General features: G+C 42.6%; 2 protein-coding genes across 2 annotated transcripts in view; one reads left to right on the top strand and one right to left on the bottom strand.

Moving 5' to 3' along the window:
• Positions 1-23,782, bottom strand: part of mcph1 (microcephalin 1) — a 92,828-nt gene that overhangs the window by 13,772 nt on the left and 55,274 nt on the right. The gene's annotated exons all lie outside the window — the stretch shown is intronic.
• angpt2a (angiopoietin 2a) overlaps positions 2,660-23,782 on the top strand; it is a 31,920-nt gene continuing 10,797 nt past the window's right edge. The window contains exons 1-6 of the mRNA XM_084321033.1: positions 2,660-3,191; positions 9,725-9,880; positions 11,859-11,980; positions 13,254-13,492; positions 15,971-16,098; positions 21,048-21,149. Coding sequence (XP_084177159.1) covers positions 2,922-3,191; positions 9,725-9,880; positions 11,859-11,980; positions 13,254-13,492; positions 15,971-16,098; positions 21,048-21,149 — 1,017 coding nt within the window. The 5' untranslated portion in view covers positions 2,660-2,921. The remainder of the gene's footprint in view (positions 3,192-9,724; positions 9,881-11,858; positions 11,981-13,253; positions 13,493-15,970; positions 16,099-21,047; positions 21,150-23,782) is intronic.

Genomic DNA, 23,782 nt, shown 5'->3' with positions numbered 1-23,782 from the left:
ACATGAAACGACTGATAGACAAACATCGGCCTCCCACATATTTTGAAGAGTGATTCAGTCAGACACCTGAAACATTAGCCGTTTTGTGTTTTTGGAATGTCGATGAGGACTTCCTCTTTTGTAATGTGCCTGAAATATGTTGCATTTCCTATACATCACGTTACATCACTCCACTTCCTACCATTCTGCTCAATGCACTGCTCCTGTCCTCACTATCGAGAGCAAATGCAACGCTTTCACCTACTTGCGTTCAACCGCTCTTATTCAATGCAATGTTGTATTTACTAAATCGTACAAAAACAGCCTTAAAGCTACTAATAAAAATTTTTCATGGGGGTGTTAATCTTTTTAGATTTGTTTACAAACAAAAGACTGCGGTGAACTTTAGCGTTAAGGGAAATGAACAGTGAAGCTACTGAAGCAATAGGAAGATGACTGATAAGGGTTTTAGGACAAAACATCCTCCGAGTGGGTTCTCTTCCTGTACAGCACACCTGCAACCCCCCCCCCCCCCTGGATGATGTCAGCTTTGTGCTTAGAAGCCAGAGGAATATAAAGAAGATCACAGCTATAAATACTGTGCATTGACCAGCCTTACTATCCTGACAATGTAGAGATAATGCTGGAATAATTCTAGGATGTTACATGCGGGTGTCTGTGTGGTTGATCAAGGAGTACTGGTTGTTTATGCATGACCTATACCAGGGGCCAGGGAAACGTTGATGATAGTCGTGGCCAAATATAACTATGTAGTCAAGGGGGCCAGGAGGTGAGTGTCTAAGTGTGTGCTACATTACTTGATAAGCCTTATTAGACAGAAAAGCTAACTAATGTAGGGACATTATGCATAATATTGTATTGAAACATTAAAAGGACCATAACGGTGTTGAGATGAACCTATGTTAAACTTCTCCTGGTCGCAGATTGGTAGCCTCTTGTCAAAGAAATTGATGCGTGTATTGGACCAGAAAGGGGCTACGGAAAGCAGTGAGTTCATGAGCATATACAAGGAAGTACAATCCCAGAAAGAGAGAGGGAGAAACAAACACATTTATTAACACTACCAAGAGATAATTCTGGGTAGGTTTCTTCTATACAATTCCAGTTTATCACCATAATGTTCATCGTCAGGGGTATTGTAAAATATACAGATGCTGATTAGTAAACAGGTTTCATAACATCTTCTGTATTATGGTGTCCTCCGATAATTAAGTACATTTATTTCTTGCCTATTCTCAAATACCACTCAAAACTAAATCAGAGTATGAAAAAGGTTAGGCGTGTCATTTTATTCTTTTATATCTTTTTTTCCCTTTCCTTAGTTAATTCATTTTAGGTCAACTTTTGATATTATTTTCTACTATCAGCTATATCTTTTAGTTCTTATCTGTCTAATTGTATTGTACTGTCTCTTATCATTTTGACCGCCAATTGTAATGTTGTACGTGGATGTTTGTTTGTAAATCAAGAAACTGATAATAAAAATTTAAGTAAAAAAAATAAAAAAAATAAAAGGTTAGGCATACCGAGCTGTATGGAGCCTCAGAATGTAATTTGCAGAGGAGGATTCCTTTTGTAGTTCTAAATTTAGAAATGTTGATTAAAAATCCTCTGCCAACTGTTCACACTGTCTAACATTAGAAATAATAAATATAACGAAATGCTTTTCCATACATTTCCAGTCTTGGATGGCTCGAGACAGGATGCAGAGAGCATAGCCATGACCTGGAACATCCTCTCATATCAAAGGTGGGAGAATGACGAGAGGAATGTTGTCTGGCAACAGCCAGGCAACCTTCACTTGTTACAGTAAGTTTTAACAACTGCTGCCGTATTCAGCGCTAAACTAAACAAACAATAAAAAGGATGATAAGCAATAATCTTCCATACTTAATTTCGACATGGAAAGGCTTATGAAAAGCTGCATCATCTCTATGAAACAAGACCGGTTTATTTTAAGTTGCATTAATGGGAATTTAGTATCTTATCAAGATGACTTGAAGTGGAGGGATGTGCTTTATTAATATCCCCAAAACTCCCACCAGATCCTTGTTTTTTTTTTTTAGCCTTTTGTAAACACCAGATTTCATTCCCATCAATGTAACAAGATCCAGACTGAGCTCTTTCTTTGGACAGTAAAAGAGAACGTTTCAACAAAGTGCTCCACGTGATATAAGAGTACATATGAGAAAAGGCCCTCATCCTCTCGATGTTCTCGCTCAGGTCAGATTTAGTTATTATGGGGACAGAAAGATTTATCCCGGGTCAGAATGGACACTGCCATCGCACTAGACCGTGCGTGAAGTAGGCAGCTGCATCCTGAATGGTTTCTCAGCTGGAGGGTCGGGGAAACAACAGAACACATGCAAGGGCATTGTAGCCCCGATTCCTCCGTCCTTCTCCGGACGGACCTGCTCCAAAAGGAGCCCGTTCTCGCCCGGCGTTAAAAGAGGATACAGTGGGACGTGTTTAATGAGCGCTTTTGCTCCTAGTGTGTGAAAAGGGGGCCGAGAGGAGCAGCTTCTCCCAGGCGGCTCTCTTCACAGTGGCTGGGCACAGGGCAAGAGGGGGGAGTGGTCTCGTCTCAACCCACACTGCTAGCTAATCAGAGGGGCCAAACGCAGCTCAAACAAGAGGGCTGGGGGTTTGATGAAAAGAGGACACATGCCGTTTGGGACCGGTAACCCGCTGGAATGACACATACTACCTCTCGCTGGTGATGAGTCTATCCCCTCCTCCTGCCCCCGAGAGCTCATAAAAGAACCAGAGGACGTTCCGAGAGGATTGTACGCACTTGGGACATTAGTGTGGAAAGGAATCTTCAGGGAAAAAAACACGGCGACTGCGAGAACATAGAGGGAAACAAAAGTCCGAGGATTTTATTCAACAACATTATTTTTTTTTGGATAAATATCTTTCAGATGAAAATGTTGAATGTTGGTTTACTGGTCTGGATTTTCTGCCTTGCCCTGGCGACGAGACACACCGCTGGTGATAGGAGACAGTATCAGATACAGAACGGCCCGTGTAGCTACACCTTTCTGCTGCCCGAACAGGACAACTGCCAAAAGTCAAGCAGCGGCTACAGAAACCTGGCCCAGAAGGACGACCCGGCGGAGTATGAGGAGTCAGTTCAGAGGCTGGTGCAGCTGGAGAACATCATGGAGAACAACACCCAGTGGCTCCTCAAGGTGAGGTGTTCACTCTGGCCTCACGCCACAACTCCTCCACTACCAGGGCAGGTATACAGAGCAAGGATGAGGTCTGCTCACGGGTATACAGAGTAAGGATGAGGTATTCTCACGGGTATACAGAGTAAGGAAGATGTCTTCTACAGTGCAGAGTAAGGATGAGGTATTCTCGCAAGTAAGGATGAGGTCTTCTCACAGATATACAGAGTAAGGATGAGGTCTTCTCACAGATATACAGAGTAAGGATGAGGTCTTCTCACAGATATACAGAGTAAGGATGAGGTCTTCTCACAGATATACAGAGTAAGGATGAGGTCTTCTCTCAGATATACAGAGTAAGGATGAGGTCTTCTCACAGATATACAGAGTAAGGATGAGGTCTTCTCACAGATATACAGAGTAAGGATGAGGTCTTCTCACAGATATACAGAGTAAGGATGAGGTCTTCTCTCAGATATACAGAGTAAGGATGAGGTCTTCTCACAGATATACAGAGTAAGGATGAGGTCTTCTCTCAGATATACAGAGTAAGGATGAGGTCTTCTCACAGATACAGAGTAAGGATGAGATCTTCTCACGGGTATACAGAGTAAGGATGAGGTATTCTCACGGGTATACAGAGTAAGGAAGATGTCTTCTACAGTGCAGAGTAAGGATGAGGTCTTCTCACAGATATACAGAGTAAGGATGAGGTCTTCTCACAGATATACAGAGTAAGGATGAGGTCTTCTCTCAGATATACAGAGTAAGGATGAGGTCTTCTCTCAGATATACAGAGTAAGGATGAGGTCTTCTCACAGATATACAGAGTAAGGATGAGGTCTTCTCTCAGATATACAGAGTAAGGATGAGGTCTTCTCACAGATATACAGAGTAAGGATGAGGTCTTCTCTCAGATATACAGAGTAAGGATGAGGTCTTCTCACAGATACAGAGTAAGGATGAGGTCTTCTCACAGATATACAGAGTAAGGATGAGGTCTTCTCACAGATATACAGAGTAAGGATGAGGTCTTCTCTCAGATATACAGAGTAAGGATGAGGTCTTCTCAGATATACAGAGTAAGGATGAGGTCTTCTCACAGATATACAGAGTAAGGATGAGGTCTTCTCTCAGATATACAGAGTAAGGATGAGGTCTTCTCTCTCCTTGTGCCACAGGTCCTCAACTGGTGTGTAGAGCATGGTATAGTATGTGTAAAACTCTTGTTTATAAGTTCACTTCAGTTGATGGTAATAGTAGGTATTCTGTGTTCTGTGAAGGAGGTAAATGAAGACAACATAAACTATTGGATTACAGAGCTGACACTGACTGCAGTGATTTCATTAAAGCAATTTTGCAACCACTCTTCTAGTAGAGTGCTCCGAGTGCCCATTCTTAACATCCAGAGGCGCGAGGCAGAATGGAAGGAACTGCTGTTCTTTTCGGCTGCTGTCCGTCTCAGAGATTGAAGGATCGGCTCCGTTTTGTTTAGTTTCTTCCCCCACATGAGAATCAGATGGGTTCTTTTGATCTTAAAAGAATATCGACCATGTGAAATTGGAATTTATGATTTGGTAAATGAATGGTAGGCCTTCTGTGACATGTCTCAAAATTAATCACCGGATCATCTTGGATCGTCAAAAACACCATTTAGGATAATTTGCCCACAATGAGAGGCAAGTCACAGATGTGGTTAACTCCATTCATGTACGTAGTATAAGTGTACTCTACATCTCTATTTCTGTTCACACAATCCCCCCCAGGGACAATTCAGTTCCGACTTGCCACTGCATTTCATATGACAATTATTGGGGAGCCAAACTATTTAAAATGGTTAACTTCACTTTCTAGCTCTCAATGAGATTATTGGTGAAACTAATTAATTAAGGCGTCAAAGTCATTTATTAGCAGTGAGATAAGCCTGTTGACACGTGGCAGATTCCCATGGACTCAGCTATGAGACGGCAATGGTGGAAAAAAGCGAAAATAATCAGAAAGTTTTGAGTCCAGGGTGGCTGGGTGGCGCAGCGGATTAAGCGCGTCACCAACGCGAGAGACACTGGTATCGAATCCGGCCGTCAGCGTTGCCTCCGGCTTGGCCGGCCGTCATACTGGCTCAATTGGCAGAGTCAGCGGGAGGGAAGCCGGTGCGTGGGGAGGTATTCTGGTTGTTGTAAAAAACAGCGACTCCTACAGGTCGGTCATGGCGCCTGCACAGCGAGGGAGGGAGATGGCGAGGGTAGTGTGACCTCCCACACGTTACACCTCGCCAATGAGAGTCCGCGCTGGCAGGTGAAAAGATGCTGCTGGCTGTCTCCTATGTCTCGGAGGAAGCATCTGATACACTTCAGGGCTCCCTAGACCGACCAGTGGGGGGCACATGCGAGCAACGACCAGGAAGGGGAGGGGGGGAATTGGCATAACGACTAAATTAGGATGGGAGAAAACGACAGAAAAACAGGAGAAAAAGTGGATAAAAAAAAAAAAAAAGTTTTGAGTCAGTGTGTGAAGCGGTGGTGTGATTTGACAAGAGGGACTTCACGAGTGACAAAGCCTCAACACAGGTGTCCATGCAGGGGGATGTGTGCTTCCCTTTCAGTGTTGCTGGGCCATCGCTTGTGTGAAAGAACTGACCCCCACGTTCTGGCTCCTTCACTTCTCCCTCTTTTGAGTTTGATTAACGATGACAACTATTCCGTGACAAGACGAGCACAACATATAGCCAGATCACAAGGATCCAATCTCTCCCACATAAAACAAGCCCTGAACCATCTCACAGGAAAGGTCAGGGGGGTATGACGCTTTCAGGTCCCTCATGCTCTGGATACAAGTGTTGCTTCAGTAACCACGTGTGCTCACAGACCAGAGCTGCCTGAGAAACCTTCAGCCTAATCCTAAAACTACTATCTAGGATGGATGTTCTGAATGCACCCGAGACCTTCTGGTTAACCCAGTACCTACCTAACCCAGTACATTTCTCTAACATACCAAGTAATAATAATAATAATTATCGATAATTGATAGTTTAATCAACTCAACTGTGAGTCTATCATGCATTAGTACACAATTATCCCTTTTAAATGAATCATGGCAGGTCTCTGGGAAGCAGATGAAACTTGTAGACCAAGAGCAAAACACTATCACTGACAACAATGTTGAAATATCTCATCACCTTCATTCTGGCCGACCCTTACAGGAAGATAGCAAAGAAGTATCACCCTTTTCATTTCTATTTGTCTGACAATTTCACCACAAACATAATCAACCGGAGGACACATAGCTGGCATTAGCGAACACATAGCTGCCGTTAGCCCACAGTAACATTAAGTCAGTGGTACACCACGAGAAATTTCGAAACAGCACTCAGAATAAATACAAATGCCACGAGTTAACTCATTGACCGCCGGAGGTCGCTGTGGGCATATGGCCGTTTGTGCCAGAGCTGTAATGAAATGGGGGTACATGCCGGTGTTTGTAGTGCTGAAACTATATTAAATATTATAGCTATGGATCTAATGACAGTCGACTTGATTGTCATTGAGTTTCTTCCGGTCAAGTTGCAAAAAACAGATACTTTTTTCATCAATACATTCCCGTTTTATACCGTGGTGAATATGAGTATAGTTTTAGGGTAGTTCTGTGTAATCCCGGGAAACGCTGCTAAACAGCGTTTTAGTGCAATTCACTAAACACGCTGCCATTCCTCACTTGGATCAACAATCAATCTGAAATCAACGCTAGATTATCGGTATTATGTTTCATCATGCATGTGTGAAAGGGGGGACGGGGGACGGTTGATCGCTACCAATGGGATATGTTACACACACGCGCTCCGATCGCGGGGAAATAATTATCGGATCAACGCAAGATTGATAACATATAGTCCTTACCTTGTCTATGATGTACTGCAAAAATAATCCAATTATCTGATCGCCATTCCAAATACTGGTCGCGATCGTGTATCCAGCATTGCACACGAACGGGGGGCTCGTCGATGCATCGTTATAAGTGCCCAGACAACAAGCCACATAGCTTCAAATGGAGTGCAATAGCGGCCGCGAGGCAGCGGTATTGGACTTTTGCGATCTCAGACCCATCCCCAGTGATACACAGCTGCCTGCATGTTTATGAATGGAAATAGCGAATGAAAGAAATAACGATCCAATAACGAGTATACTCGTTGGCAGAATCCGATTGGCGGGCTATAACGAGTTGACTCGTTGTTGGCGGCCATTCAGTTAATAATCAAGGCAGCTGATGTTAACATTACCGTAGGTTGTTGACTTCTCATACAATCATGCAGCCCTGGTTACTAACATTTACTTTGCTAAAACATGAGCCACAGTTAACATTAGCCAACAAGAAAACACTTCTGAGACCAAGAGCACAATTCTGTGGACTTTCCTTTCTCTAAATGGGCAATCCTCGAAAACAGAACGTTAACATTCTGCACACACACAGAAGTAGTAGCTTTATTATAAACGGGCAATCCTAGCTTTATCTTTAAAAACTGTTTTGATACTAGATCGGAACACTATGACTGAAACTGACTGAAATCTTCGGCCAGTTGGAGGACTACAATGCTCCAACCTAGCGCACCAGGTTTGTATTGACAAAGCACACCTGAAGAGACTAAAAAACGACAAACTACTACCAACAACAACAACAAAAAAAGGGAACAGCAGCAGGCACTGGCGTGCCAGTAAAACAATGTGTCACACTTTCGTGTGAATGGAGAACACAAACAATCATCCCTCGTAGAGTCTTTCCAGGCAGGAGGAGTAAACAACTGATTAGATCATTGGCCGTCAATGGCACGTCCTGTGCCAACAATTCCAATGACACCCGCTTCCACGCGCCTCAGTACGTACCCAAGAACACAGACAAACTGGAGGTCAAGAAAGGAAGAAACAAAATTAGCGCTAATTGCAGGAGTTAGGCATAAGGCTAGTTAGAGACGGTTTAGGTTTACCAGTGTTTGACAAGACGACCTAATTGATTATGCAAACAGAGATAAAAAACGCATTCAAACAACACTAGTTCCCTCTTGTGTAAAGAGACATGCTTTCATAAAGGATGCAACTGGTCAGTCAACACTTCCATCCTGTTTACAAGCCTTTGGTCCCCGACTGCCACTCGGGATCACAATGCAGGAAAGAGCTTAATGATTGGACTTGCTCTAAATCCGGCATCACTTCTATTTAGATGACACCCGCGCCCCAACCACCACCACCACCTCTGTCCAAAGGCTTCCGTTCCATTCATTAACTTACAGTGACTATATCATAAGCTGGGAAAGGGCCCTCCAGTAATCCCTTTTTTACTCCAGACAAACAAAACAACCTAACCAAGCTTCCTGTCTCAATTTTTAGAGTCTTCAACATATTATCTAAACACTTTAAGAAATCGCCTGCTTTCTCATGGGATAAATCTGTCCACTTCCCCTTCCCCTGGGGGTTGTGGTACTGGGTACGACACAAGGGGAGAGGGCACACTATGACAACACTTGATGACTGTGCTGTTTTTAAGCGACATGTAAAGAAGGAATACAATAATACAAGTACAATAAACATCTTTTATAGGCTGTCCAGTGCTCCTACTGTAGCTCACAATGAGCCCAAATGCCAGACCATCCAGTGAGGTGTCCTTGACTCTGAACATAACTCCTTTGTCTTAAGAGTGCCTTCCCTGAAGCTGGGGAGGCATGGCTAAAATAACCAACAAGGTCATTATGTCACTTGCCAATTGCCATCAGACTTGCCCATTGCTTCTCCGATCGACTTATCTTTTCAGGCACAGTAACATTATGATATATGATATTTTCATTTATATTGCTATATATATATCTTGGTATAGCGGTCTATGCGGTCACCCACGGTGTGCCCGACCCGGGTTCGAAACACCCTTGGGGCATCGAAAAACAAACACAACGCAGAAGGTGACATATACAATCGGTCACACTGGTGCCGTATGACCCGGATGTCCTGAGGTGGCGTGAGTTTAGGGAGGTGAGTGTAACGGAGGTCTGTGAGTAATATCCACAGTCACGATGGACTGTGTTGTGAAGTGACTGTGGCAGTAAGCGGTACTGCGAGTTAAACTAACTTCCGCTTAAAAGACACAGACACGTTACAAAGCAGTGAATTCACCTCTTGGTATAGCGGTCTATGCTGTTGCCCGCAGTGCGGCCGACCTGGGTTCGAAACTCCCTCGGGGCATCGAAAAACGAACACAACAATCGGTCACATAAGCAAGGTCTTAAAAGTCTGTAAGGTGTTGGCAGACTTAATGTTGAGAGGGAGCTTATTCCACAGTGTCAGTGCCATCACTGCAAAAGACCGGAAACCCTTTGTCACCAGTTTGGCCCGCGGAACACTCAGACACAGTTGGTCATTCGATCATGACCAACATAAATTGGACGGTACCAAAAGAGCAAAACATACCCATCTTTCTGCGGTCCATTCAGCTAACGCTCAAAAGAATGTAAGGATATTGTTGTGTCCGGTGTCTGTCTTGTTGATAAAGCCAACTCCCCTTCACCTCTACTGCAGCTGGAGAACTACATCCAGGACAGCATGAAGCAGGAGATGGTCCAAATCCAACAGAACGCTGTGCACAACCACACGGCTACCATGATCGAGATCGGAACCAACCTGCTGAGTCAAACTGCGGCACAAACGCGTAAGCTGACGAATGTAGAGGCACAGGTGAGACTATACCTCAAATGGCTCTTATTTTGAATAATCATAAACATTTAAAATACACTCTGGCGAGACAAAAGAAAATCCACAGCACGCTAAAATTACTGAGATGAAAACTGTTCAGAAATAAGAAATAAACTAAATATAAACTAGTGACAAAGTGCGTGCCACTGAACAGGGGTTTACTGTGCATTTAACCATTGAAAATGCTTGATTTCTGTATTACTAAAATGTAATAGATTATGTTTTAATTATTTTTCTTTCACCGTTTGAAAGGCACACCGAGTTCCCTCAACAACACACTGCAATAACGTACACAACATAATGAAGCATAACAAATAATAAAGCATAACAAAGTAATTATGAAATTAGTCAAGAGAGGAGAAAGGCTACCCTATACCCCTGTGCCAATATTCTGTTTTGGCCGAGCGTCACTGACCTTACGTGAGCTAACTGTACAGCATTTCCTGTTATTAGCACAATTGTATTCCCACAAAAAGGGTCTATCAGTTTGTCACAATCACACATCCGTCTGTTCAAAGACATCAACAGCTCCATTGGTGACACGTAGCTGGGATTCATGTAAACAGGCTTTCTGCTGAGTTCAGTTCCTCCAAACTGTGAAATCAGAGGCAAGGGCCTCGACCCCACAGTTCAAGTTAATACACCTGTCTGGAGAAAAATACTGTATGTTACCATGTGCCCCCCCTGCTCTTTCACAATATCTCCCAACTCTACCCCTGCCCCCCCTGCTGATGTACAGTATTCTACTTTATTGTAATTTGATTGTTCTATAATAGACTTTTCCACCTACAGTAGTTCATGCTACGTTCAAGTACTTTTTGAGAAACTGATGGAAAGCGCAAAGCAGACTTGTGTTGAAAAAGTAAATCAAGCTAAACCCTTTTATGAAAACCACTCATTTCCATTCCATTCTCGTTTGTCATTTTCTTTTCTTTTTACTGGGAATTAATGTTTACACGGTTCTCTATCATGTGAACCAGTTTCATGACCCAAGGACATAGGAAAAACACTGAAAATCCAATGTATGACTGAAAAATACATGGAGGTCAATCTGAAAGTGAGGCTGTTTTTTTCAAAATTCCTGAAAACTTTTGGTTTTATGGTGGTTTTATAAATCATGAATGGGCTCTTTAACTGGCTCAACTGGTAGGGCAGCCGTCTGTTATGCTGGTAGGAATACGGTACGCAGGTATGAAGTCTTTACTATTTTCTAAAGGTTCTACACTGAAGTTTACCAACTTTAATTAAGCAAAGCATATCCAACCAAATGCAAGGCTGAACATTAAAAAACAAAGCACTATGGGGCGCCCCAGTGGCGAACCACATAGCGCGCTCAGCCGCGACACGGCCGACCCGGGTTCGACTCCCGAACCCGTCGTTATTTGCCGAATGTCTTCCCCCCACTCTGTCTCCCATTCCTCATCTGTCTCTCCCTACTGGACTGCCCAGTAGAAATAAAGCGATAAAACGCCAAAAAATAAATCTAAAAAATAAAATAAAAAAAGCACTATAACATATCCATTCAGTCAACAACAGCAAAATAAATAAAATAAAAAAGGATTACATTTACATTACTGTGCCCAAATTGTTCTCAACGGGTGCAAATAAATTGCAATACACTGTGGAATTGCTTGTGTAACAGATACACATAAGAAAATAAGGAAATGTCAGACACAATTGCAGAATATTTCTATAACCAGGAAAAGAGCTCAGTCGTATTTAATCATACTATATGTCCTGTTGCCAGTTTACCTTAAGGGCGCGTTCTGTTCTTGTGGGAAAACAAATGCCAATCCCTTCTTTAGGCTCATGCCAAGTATTTGACTTAATGATAACACAAAATGTTTATTTAATGCAATCTTTAGATGACCCAAAGCAATTCAAACCTCACTGTAAACAAAGTTTCTGTGAGAAATAGCCCAACCGAACGGCTTCTTAAAATTGTTTCTTCTATCTCTAGGTGATCAATCATACGACTCGACTTGAGCGCCAACTTCTTGAGAACTCTCTGTCAACTAATAAGTTGGAAAAGCAACTTATTTCCCAAACAAATGATATAAGTAAGCTGAACGACAAGAACAGGTGAGGGCAATTTCAACAGGAAAAGAAAACCCTGTCACGTCCATCCTTAACTGAGAAGTTTTATCCTGATGGATCTTTGTTAGGTATTGACCAGGATAAAAACGCTGTCACAGGGAATGACAAGTTGTGTAGAAGCTCTTTTTCCTCATTCTTAACAAATTTTACTCTGCCTGGCATGTACATAAAGTGTGGATGTGCATGTATTCACTAGCTGTATTGTTGTGTATTTGACAAATAAAGAACTTGAACTGTCAAGATTGCAGAAGTGACATTCCACCCTGTTCAAAGTCTCCTATACCAGTACTTCAATGGAGAGACTGTATGATATTTTGCAGTAAACATGTAATCCATTTGAAAAATCCTCAGCATTAATGTGTCTATTTATAACTATCTGATAAAAAACAAAATAATTTTTACATAATATTTCCAAGAAACAAGTGTAGTTTAGTTAGGGTGAACAAACGTCCCTGATTTATGCAGGACAGTCCTGCATTTTAGCCTTTTGTCAGAAGAAGAACTGAAGAAAAGTGTCCCACATTTCAATAGTCATGCTTGGTTAAATATATGAATTCTTATAGAATTAGTCACCATCCATGCACTAATGCACTGCAATCATTTAGGTGACAGCAGCCTGACAATGGCGCAAAATGTATTGCCGACAGTGAATTGGAGAACGTATAGTAGCCCATTTCATAACATTTGTGCAACAAGCGAAGGTGGAGATCACATGACTTTTTAGTTTATCACTTATATAATCTCCTGTTACCAAAAATATTTATTCCCCCACAATTGTCCCGAAAAATCGACATGCTGTCCTGCATTTGGATAATTAAGATTTGGTCTACAAGTGTCATATATGTCATAGCTAGGTAGCTAGCCAGTCTGCATATTAAGAAGTTACATCTGCTGGAGCATAACGCAGTGTTAACAAAAAATATTTCCAACTGAAAATAAGCTAACCTGGTTAGTTGTTCATACATGGAGGTGACTGGTGATTCCTTCTTGGGAAATGTAGTTTATGTAACGATGTAACGATTATCATTATTGGCAGCGGTTGTATTTATTCACAACATATAACAAATTTTTACTGTAGGAAGAACTCCCGGAGGCACATTTGAAGGTTAAATAGTTAAATTGAAAGTATTTTGAACCAGGGGGCGAGAATATCACTTCTGCAATCTGCAATTCACTATTATGGATTATAACGACTTGGGAGTTTGTGTGAGATGAAGATGATGTCCGTGGCTGAACTTGTCCCCTGTTGGATCTCTAGCTTCCTGGAGAAGAGGGTAGAGGAGATGGAGGAGCAGAGACAGGTGGAGATGAAGACGCTGCGAGAGGAGAAGGAGCAGCTCCAGGCCCTCATCCAGAGGCAGACGGCCGTCATAGGGGCGCTGGAGCAGCAGCTGCTGCGGGCCTCCTCTAACAACTCTGCCCTGCAGCGCCAGCAACAAGAGCTGCTGGAGACGGTCAACAACCTCATCTACGCCATCTCTGTACCTACGCCAAGAGGTGGGCCGGGCCTGTATGATGACTGTTAGGGATGTCCCCGTCGGATCGGACTCTGAGCCAATCATGGCATATCTTAATTGATCGGGTATATCGAGCCCAATCAAATTCAGATCCAAAAGATTTTTTATGAAAACGATTAAGGGAAAGCTGCGATGTTACTGTGATTCTTCTTTAAACAGAAAATTCAATTACCAAGCATATCTTACCTAAATTGAAAGGTTTTTACAAACTTTAATATACTTGGAAGTGTGCACTGTGCAGCTATATTATCTAGGGGGAAAAAATATATTGGATTTGGTATCGGCAGATGCTCAATATTAAATGACTGGGACCGGGAGCAGAACAACTTGATAGTCATTAACACTTTTGAGTGCCGTGGGTTAATTCACATTTAGTCCCTTGAATGCCACCATCAGCGTCAATGTTTTTTTTTATCCACTTTTTCTCCCATTTTCTATATTTTTCTCCCAACCCAATTTCGTATCATCCAATTCAACCCTCCCCTGTCACGAATGCTGTTTCTTGCCTCCCACAAGCCGGCTGCAATGTGGACTAAGTCATACATAGCACAAGTCCCCTCCGGTACTTGAGGTAACAGCAGTCTCATCTTTTCACCTGCGCAGCTCGATCTCTCAGCGGCGAGGAGTAACGCGTGGGAGGCTCACGCTGCCCCCGACACTTCCTGATTCTACTGCGCAGGCGCACCAACCGACCTGTAGGAGTCGCTGTCCACAACGCCCGATCCCCACCCATCAGTTTCCCACCCCCTAATACGGCCAATGTGTATTAGTACGGACGACCAGCTAAACTGAAAGCAAATGTGGAGCGCTGGGCTCGAACAGGCAAGCCCAGCGTCTCCAGATTTCGTGGCGAGCGCCTTGCCCACTACGCCACGTAGCCGCCCCATCAGCGTCAATGTTAACGTTAATATCGCCTAATCTATGTTTTAAATTATGGCTATGTGTCTAATCTGCCCGTCGCTTATCAAAGAATCATTTTCCAGTCAGTGTTGTCAAGGCAGATTGTTTTTTTATCGCTTCATTTCCGTTTGAGAGCATTTTGAAAAGCACCCGTTTTCAGGTGAAAAACAACCTATTCTATGATAATCGCCTTTTACTGGAATATTCCAGAACGTTGATATTTGTCGGCCTATTTATGAATCGTTTTCAAATAAACGCTAGATGATCAATAGTATGTGCGCGGCTGCACGCACGCACGTTCGAGCCGCACGCTGATAATAGCTGCTTTCATTTCCTCATGGATTTTACAGTGAAACAGCTAGAGCACATATCACAAAAAAGCTTATATCTGTGAAAACGAGTCTGATTATCCTAACACTGATAACATAGATTCCTTACCCGACATCAGATGGTATCCAAATGGTATATTCCAATTCCTGATCACCATTAGAAAAAATCGATAAGTATATTGATCCAACGTGTGTACAGTATAACCCATGCTCACCGCGGCTCAGAGGCTCCAGAATGAACTCTGGTAACTCCGGCTGCATCAGTGGACTGGAAAATGTGGACTGGAATATTTTTCCCCCCCCATCCATTTGCATCGAGTCCATTCCAAAAGGGTGATTTACCATCTGGGAGACGATAGGGGGCGCTTTTTTCACATCTGATCGCCGGCGGCCCCTGGATTTCCAACGGTAGGCTCGGGTGATGCAATATGATTTCAGATCGCTAAAAAAAATATATATATATATATATTCAGAGAAAAGCCGTGACATGGCTTTCAATGTCACAATCGTAAAACCGGGATTAGCCGCGAGTGGCGCTCAAAGTGTTAATAACTATTATAATGTAGAAAAGCCTGGCACAATTTATCCAACAGCAGAAATGTCCAAATCAGTGCTTTCCATTAAAAAATTTGTCACAGGGCCACAGAAGAGAGGGAGAGTTTCCTTGACCCCTCCAACCCCCTCCTTGACCCCTCCAACCCCCTCCTTGACCCCTCCCCCCTTGACCCCTCCAACCGCCCTCCTTGACCCCTCCAACCGCCTCCTTGACCCCTCCAACCCCCTCCTTGACCCCTCCAACCGCCTCCTTGACCCCTCCAACCGCCTCCTTGACCCCTCCAACCGCCTCCTTGACCCCTCCAACCGCCTCCTTGACCCCTCCAACCAGCCTCCTTGACCCCTCCAACCAGCCTCCTTGACCCCTCCAACCCCCTCCTTGACCCCTCCAACCAGCCTCCTTGACCCCTCCAACCGCCTCCTTGACCCCTCCTCCTTGACCCCTCCAACCGCCTCCTTGACCCCTCCAACCGCCTCCTTGACCCCTCCAACCGCCTCCTTGACCCCTCCAACCGCCCTCCTCGCCAGACCTTGACTTTTACTGAAATGACGCCACTGCCAGCTAGACAGAGAAACTATCAGTCAACAGCTCAGAGTTTCACATGTCAATATCTCACTGCAAGTCTGACACACTCCTGAGGTGTTAAGTTGGTGTGAACAATTTTGTTTTTCAGAAACCAAAACTGCCATGATGCAGGATACACCTACAACGTATATGGATTGCGCTGCCATCTTCAAGTCGGGCAACACCGAAAGCGGAGTTTATGCGCTGACACTTCCCAACACCACGCAAGAGGTTAAGGTAGAGTTCATTTGTTTAAGACTCTGGAAGCTACAGCACACAGTGTCACTATGACATCATTGACATGTATACCAGATAGGGTTGGGTACTGTTCACATTTGAACCAATGGTACCTGGGAATCGATACCGGTACCCAACGGTACCTTTTTCCGGTACTTTCATTATAACAAACATTTTATTTCTGTTGTAAAACTAAACTAAATTTTAAACTTCCCAATTTCAATATTGTTATCACACCACACAAACTAAAACCCCTCCCTACCGCCCTCTCCCAAACAGTTCCTACAATGATTTTTTATAGGGATGCACCGAATGGGAAATTCTTGGCCGAAACTGATACCGAAAATAGAAAACAGTTGGCCGAAAACCGAAAGCCGAAAATGATTCATAGAATAGAATTTTTTTACCAATGTTGTGGAACATTATGATTATGGAAAAATATATGATTATGGCAAAACTTAACTTAAATAATAAATAATCACTATTATGGGTCCATAAAACATTTATTCAGCACTTCTGAATGCATACAGTACATTAATTCCATCTTTTCTCTGGCTGCGCAGCGGACATCTGTGCTCTACTGAGCGCACCTTTCTAGTCCCCAGCTTGACTCGGCACAGTAGACGCGCGACAGACAGACAGCGTCAATGTGAGAAACACAATCCCCCCCTCTCGCTCTGAATAATATGCATATTAGATCACTCAGTGATTAACCGGGGCATATAGTAAATAAGGATATAAAGCATGTTAAAGACACATTTATTGGACGCGTTGCGCGCAGTTTACATAGAAACAGCGCGACTCCCGACAGCGCGACATCATCACAACAACACGCGAATAATATGCATATTAGATCACTCAGTGATTAACCGCAGCATATAGTAAATAAGGATATAAAGCATGTTAAAGACGCATTTATTGGACGCGTTGCGCGCAGTTTACATAGAAACAGCGCGACTCCCGACAGCGCGACATCATCACAACAACACGCAAGGTTGTTAGGTTGTTACTTTTTCGGTGAAAAAACTCTTTCGGCCGAAAGCCGAAAGGCAATTTTTTGCCATTTTCGGCCGAAAACTTTCGGTGCCGAAATTTCGGTGCATCCCGAATTTTTTTATGTTGCATGATCATGTATACATTTATTATTTATTATAATTTTTTAAGTTGAACTCATTCAGCACCAGCTATTATCCTCATCCTGTAGTCAATGGGCCACGCTAAAAGATAGGCATTTTCACTGTGCGTCACGATGTTTGCAGAGCTATATCTATATTCTAGCTATGGAGACAATACTATGGCTCATTTGACAGTCACCATCTCTCGTCCAACATGTAAAAAATTAAATTTTTTCATGTATACGTTCGCATGTTATCCCGTGGTGAATATTGTATAGTTTCAGAGTGATCCGGGCTAATTCCTGGAAGCAGAGTTATGGAGCGCTATGTGAATTTAGCTAAAGTCGTTCGCGTCTGGACACGTTACTATTTCCAAATCAGAGGTATATAATAGGTATTATGTTTCATCATGAATGCATCAAAGGGGGGGGGGGGTTGTTTTTTGATGCTCTGATCGTCAGCAACGTTTTGAATACTACATACGTTGATTGTTGCGATCGATGTGAAATCATGTTGGATCAAAGTAGGATTGATGTCATATAGTCCTTACCTTTACTAGGAGGTATCCCAAAATGAATATTCCAATTGTCTGATCGGGTCCCTGACATGAAATGGCACAAAATATGCATCAAGTGTGCTGAACGCGTTCCAAGTTGCTCGAATGAACCGTTTCACTTGCCCGGGTCCAAATTCTCCGCCCGGATCATATAAAATGTAACACACAGTGTGAAATAAGGTTTCAAAGGGTAGACAATACTGCCACCTAGCAGGATTCGGCCGGCATTGCACTCTCGAGGTCTCAGAATGAGTTCCAATGGTAACACCGAGGTCCGTGAGAGTGTATAGGATATTAAAATAAAAAAAACTATCTAAAAACGTAATATTACGTGTTTGGCGCTGAAAGTGTTAAATATCAACATTATCTGGCCATCCTCAGTAAATACTATCAAACTCCTCTTACCTCATCTGGTCTTTCCAAAGACCAGAGATGGGACGTGCGTGCACACACAAAGGGAGAATGGCTCATAGCAGCTCATAATTTCAGATAATGAAATTAAATGTTTATATCATGAACTATCCAGTTAGTATAGTGTAACAGGGTTAGAAATAAAAAATCCAGGGGCTTTTTTTGCCCCCTTAATTGATTTTCGGGGGCTTTTTTTTGTATTTCGGGGGCACCGAATTTTTATGATAAATTAACATAAAGATTATAGAACACTTTTTGTCGACACGTTTTTTTTCAGTCTTCGTCCCTATGTTTGATAACGTAATGTCTCCATATATAGGGTTCTACGCTAACCTTTTCCCCAAGGAGCACATGTGCTCCTAAAAAAAAGAAAAAAAAAGACAGACCAGTGGGAGGCATGGTCTAATAACGTTCGAGACAGGGGAGGGTAGAATTGGATAATACAAAATTGGGATGGGAGAAAAATAGAAAATGGGGAGAAAAAGTAGATAAAAAGATAAAAAATCTAAATAAAAATTTAGGAGCACAAAAAGAAATTTAGGAGCACAGTGAAAATTGTTCAAGTAACGGAGTTTATTAACAAACTATTTATTACATGCATATTATACTGTGCGTGTGTATACTAGGGATGGGCATGAATAATCGTTACTCATATAGCTATGAGAAAAAAATTTATGAAAAAAAATATATATATATATATTTTTTTTTACACATTTGTTCACATGTATGTGTAAGATTATAACCGTTTGTTGGTTTCCTTAAACATATATGTGAATGAACAAAAATAAGTAAAAAATAAAAAAAAATCTAATAAAAATTAAATATTTTTTTTTTAAAGAATTTGTTTCCCCTTTTCGAGTAATACACGATCACTCAAGTATAGCATGTGATCAATCGATCTGGATTTTTCTTTAAAATGCCCATCCCTAGTGCATACTAAGGGCTAAACATCTGTGCAAAGTGTCGGGGGCTTTTCTTGCCCCCCTTAACTGATTTTCGAGGGCATTTGGTCAATTTTCAAGGGCATTTTGCCCCAAGCCCCCCTTAATTTCAAACCCTGTAGTGTAACGTTTGGCTACTTTAAATCATCGAACATAGAGAGAGAGGCTCAGTCACCCCTGCCGTGATGCATTAGGTTTGAGTTTGAGCCTCTTGGATGCCGTAGTTTAGTGATGTCACAGTCACTAGGAAGTCAACACAGTTGTATGGAACGCGATGCATGAAGCGATATATATAAATGAACAGCCAATAAATGTTAAGTTATCTTTGAACCTCGGTTGTCAAGCCCCCCCCCCCCCCCCCCCCGTTAATGTCGTGTTAACGTTAGATAATGTACAAAATAAACGTATTTCCGGTGCTTTTAGACGTCGCTCTTTTATTTTGAAATCCCCCGACCGGAAGTATTTGTGATGTATTCTGCTTGTGTAACTTTAGGTTAGTTTTAACGTTAGCTGGCAGCTACAGGCACTCGAGGTCGAGGAAGAGCTGCTGAATTTAATCGGCAGGAGGAGAGAGAGCTTGTCAAAGCTGGATATATCCCTGTGGCTGTGGTTGTAGGCACGAAAATGCAGCTTGAACTACCCGTTATTATATTAAATTAATATACAACTTGTCCGTGTCCAGTCCTTTCGAACTGCCCCACCGTCCGTTCATTGTAAACAATGATGCATGTAATTATATTAACGTTACTGTGTGTTGTTGTAGCTATGTTAATAAATTCTGAATGGCATTAACGTTAGTTGGGTATGATAGAGCATTGAATAGCATCAAGTTCAACGCTAGCTGGCTGGCTACAACAATGGAGGATGGTATTCTCTGCGGGACCAATATTATTATATGACAGCCCCGCCCCCATTCGCTAACCAACCAATCACTGCTACGCAATATCAACGCAACGGTTGTTTAGGTTAGATTTGGGTGAAAGGTACGCAACATCCTCACAACACAGTCTACAAGACCCTCTAAAACAACCGCGCTGAAATCGCGCTGATGTTGTGTTGAAGTTGCTTTGAAGTTGCTGTAGCATGTAGAGGCCTTAACGCTAGTTAGCTTTAGCGGCTAATGTGGACATGGCAAGGATGCCAAGCATGTTAGACACATTGGACACATTGCTCACGCTGGTCTGTGTCTATTATGAAATGACAATTGCACGTCATTGAAGGTCTGTGCTGGTCTGTGTCTATAATGAAATGACAATTGCTTGTCATTGGAATTCGGATTATTTTCTAACTGGGCGGGTCTTAGGTATCGAAATGTGGCACTGATTGATCTAATGTGAATCGAGACGTAATTCGGTCGATATCATACCCTTAAAAGAACAGAGTTCGGTACCCATCCCTAATACCAGATGAATGATACTGTGAGGAAATAATTGTTTTTGTGCATAGATCATTAGATCTATCAACTTATAATACAAGTTTTCGCATTAGCAGTTAGCATTTCCTGAATGACAGTGTGTGGCCAGCTGGGCAATAGAGACCATGATAGGTCAGACAGGCGGCTCAGATTTGGAAGTAGTACAGAGAAGCGCCCCCTGTGTTCTGCACAAATAACAATCTGTACAGTATAGTCAAAGTCATGTCTCCAAAAGGAGTTAACTGTTTTTTGAGCAGAGGGGACCTTTAAATGAAAGCGCTACAAGCCGTTGGTTGATGTTATGCACGTTTGAGCACAAAGAGTGATCTCCTTAGATACTTCTATAGTGATTAAGACTTTGTACTCTATCCCACATCCCCTTCCCTGTGGCTTGGCAGTTCTTGGAGCCAGACTGAAATGAGATTGCATTGTCGAATTCTAAATGAGTATCGAGTCATTTCCGCTTAATGCTGGTGATATTAATTGGATCGACTCTGTTCTGTTCTTTGAAGGTTTTCTGTGACATGGCGACAGAGGGCGGTGGATGGACAGTACTACAGAAGCGCTTTGATGGCCGTGTTGACTTTCACCGTACGTGGAAAGAGTACAAAACGGTAAAATCCTATCCGGAGATTCTTGCATTAGAATATAGCCTAGGCTACGGCTTTTGTTCCACATGCACAAAGCAGAGCTCAAATTTGTTATTGGCTGCCCAGTGAAGGTGTTTAAAAAGGCCACGTTGGTAGAAATGCTCATTTACAACCAAACATACTGTCGGGTACGGTCAAACTAATTAAACACCAACATGAAACCCTAGAGCAGGGGTGGCCAACCCGTGGCTTGCGAGCCGCATGTGGCTCTTTGATCCATTGATAAAAAAACAAAAGGAGAATATCAACTATATATTTTTTTTTGTATCTTTGACTGTGAATAACACCATGCTAAAATGTACCAGACCTGAAAAATCTAAGCAAATTAATAAAGGGAAGATTTAAGTTTTTAAAACCTTAAGTTTAAAAAACAGAAGGTTTTGTAGATACAGTACTGAATTCTGCCATCCGGACGCATGCAATTTGATATCAGGCCTATAAATGACCTTATTATGGCCAAGTCTCACATCTATGGATCGGGCCAAATCTCCCCTTTCCAATGGCAGAGTTCAATCTGGATTTAGTATCACCAGGCATGATTCACAAACCGTGAATTAAATCTACTGTAAGTACAGTTACTGTTTTATAATGTAAATTCATCCACCATTTTTCATCAGATTGCAACACCGTTTTTTGCTAGACATTCACAGAAAGGTAGAGAAACTAACTGTGTTCTGTTTTTATGGCAAAGGGTTTGTGGGAGATAATCCTGAAAAATTAAAGAAATAAAAAAGTAAATCCAGAAGTCAGATGATTGACAGGGGCTGGTGTGAGCTGGGTAGTGTAGTATTTCGGAATTCGAAAGCCCTGGGTCTCTTCCTTCAAAAGACTACACTCACTTTTGGTTGCGCCACTTCCTCCCGTCAATATGCGCTGGTTTACGACTCAATGCCCTGAAATTTCTATAATCTTACATTTCAGTACCGGACCGCTCTGGCTTAAGAGGTTAACCCTGTGAGGCCCAAATAAAAAAGACATTAGCAACTTCAGAGGCCAGAGGGTGGGACCTATAAACACATGAAGGGTGCCGTGACTGAAAAAAAGGTTGAGAAACGCTGGTATATATGGTGTGGCTCTTTGTGGTACCACAGTAATTTTTGTGGCTTTTAGTCTCTGACTGGTTGGCAACCCCTGCCCTAGAGACACCCTGGAGTTTCTAGAGACACTGCTCTGGTGTGTGGTGTATTATACATCCCCAGGGAGGGGTCGGCAACTTTGAAGTCACTGCTAACATAATGATTCAGAGTGATCAGCTTCATCCTGAGATGCATTTCTTTCTCCACGGCTGCAGTAACTCATCCGTTGCACGAGTCATCACCCAAGGTTTTATACATTAGCATAATTTTAGCCAAAGATGACTTGATGGCCAACCACCTCTGATCCCAACGTAACACTGGGAGTAGGGCTGCAAAACTACAATTTGATCAAAATCACAATATGGCCTAATGTCATTTCCAAATCACAGGAGGCTACAACTACAGATTGTAGTTCAGTGAAGCCCTGGCCTACAAATCATATTCCACAGACTTAAGGAAACATTTTTATTTGGTAGTGACACCCACAAAAATCACCATTTTCAAAGAAAAAGAAAAAGAAGAAGCAAGAAGTCATCCCCTCTGATATCATGAATCATATTGCAATTTGCATGTCGAAAAAGAAAGACCTTCAGGTTCTGAAAGGGCATCTAAGATGGTGCATTTCCAGGTGGTAACTCAGTCATTAATTTAGTAGTGACTAGGGGTGTAACGGTACGTGTATTCGTTCCGCGAATTTACAGTACGGCCATCACGGTGAGGTACGTGCAGCCATACGAAGAATGCGCCTCACAGCGCAAACATACCAGTCACACATGCAGGCACTCGCGGGTTCCGTGCGAGAACAGCGCGCGTGGCCGGGCACACCCACATTTACATTGGAACAGCTGCAGGGGCATTACAATTTTCTTTCGTTTTCTTGTTCGCCCAATAATGTTAACCAAATGAAACCAATGGAAATACACACACGTGTCACCAACACACACACGCCAACAACCGCGGACTCTCTCTCACAGGCACAGCTGATCAAATAAAAAAAAGAAACATACTTTTCCGGACTTTCATGTGAGCTCCTCTCCAGTTGAACTGCTACCGTGTTTAAATCCAAATAATCCTCTGCCATTGTTGTAACATGTCATCTGTTCTCTAGTATTCAGTCTCGTGAAGTTAAATTCTCTCTAGAAGTTAAACTGAAACTTACAAGGATAAGTTGTTAAAGGGGCAGTAGGCAAGTGGATGCCTGAACACAGAATGACACCAGTATCACTGACTACCACGGCAAGCCTATAGAAGATTATTCTATTTAATAATAATAATTATCATAAATATATAATAATTATAAATTAAAATACATAGGGCGGCTAAGTGGCGCAGTGGGCAAGGCGCTCACCACTAGTGCAGGAGATGCTGGGTTCGAGCCCAGCTCTCGGCATTGCTACCAGCTTGGCTGGTCGTTCATACTAACACAATTGGCAGTGTTAGGGGTGGGAAAGCTGGTGGGTGGGTCCTGGTCATTGTAAACAGCGACTCCTACAGTTCGGTCGGGGCGCCTGCTCAGCGAGG

This window comes from Notolepis coatsorum (assembly GCF_963971535.1).
Source record: "Notolepis coatsorum genome assembly, chromosome: 9".
NCBI classification, from domain to species: domain Eukaryota; kingdom Metazoa; phylum Chordata; class Actinopteri; order Aulopiformes; family Paralepididae; genus Notolepis; species Notolepis coatsorum.
This window is presented reverse-complemented; position numbering and strand designations above follow the sequence as displayed.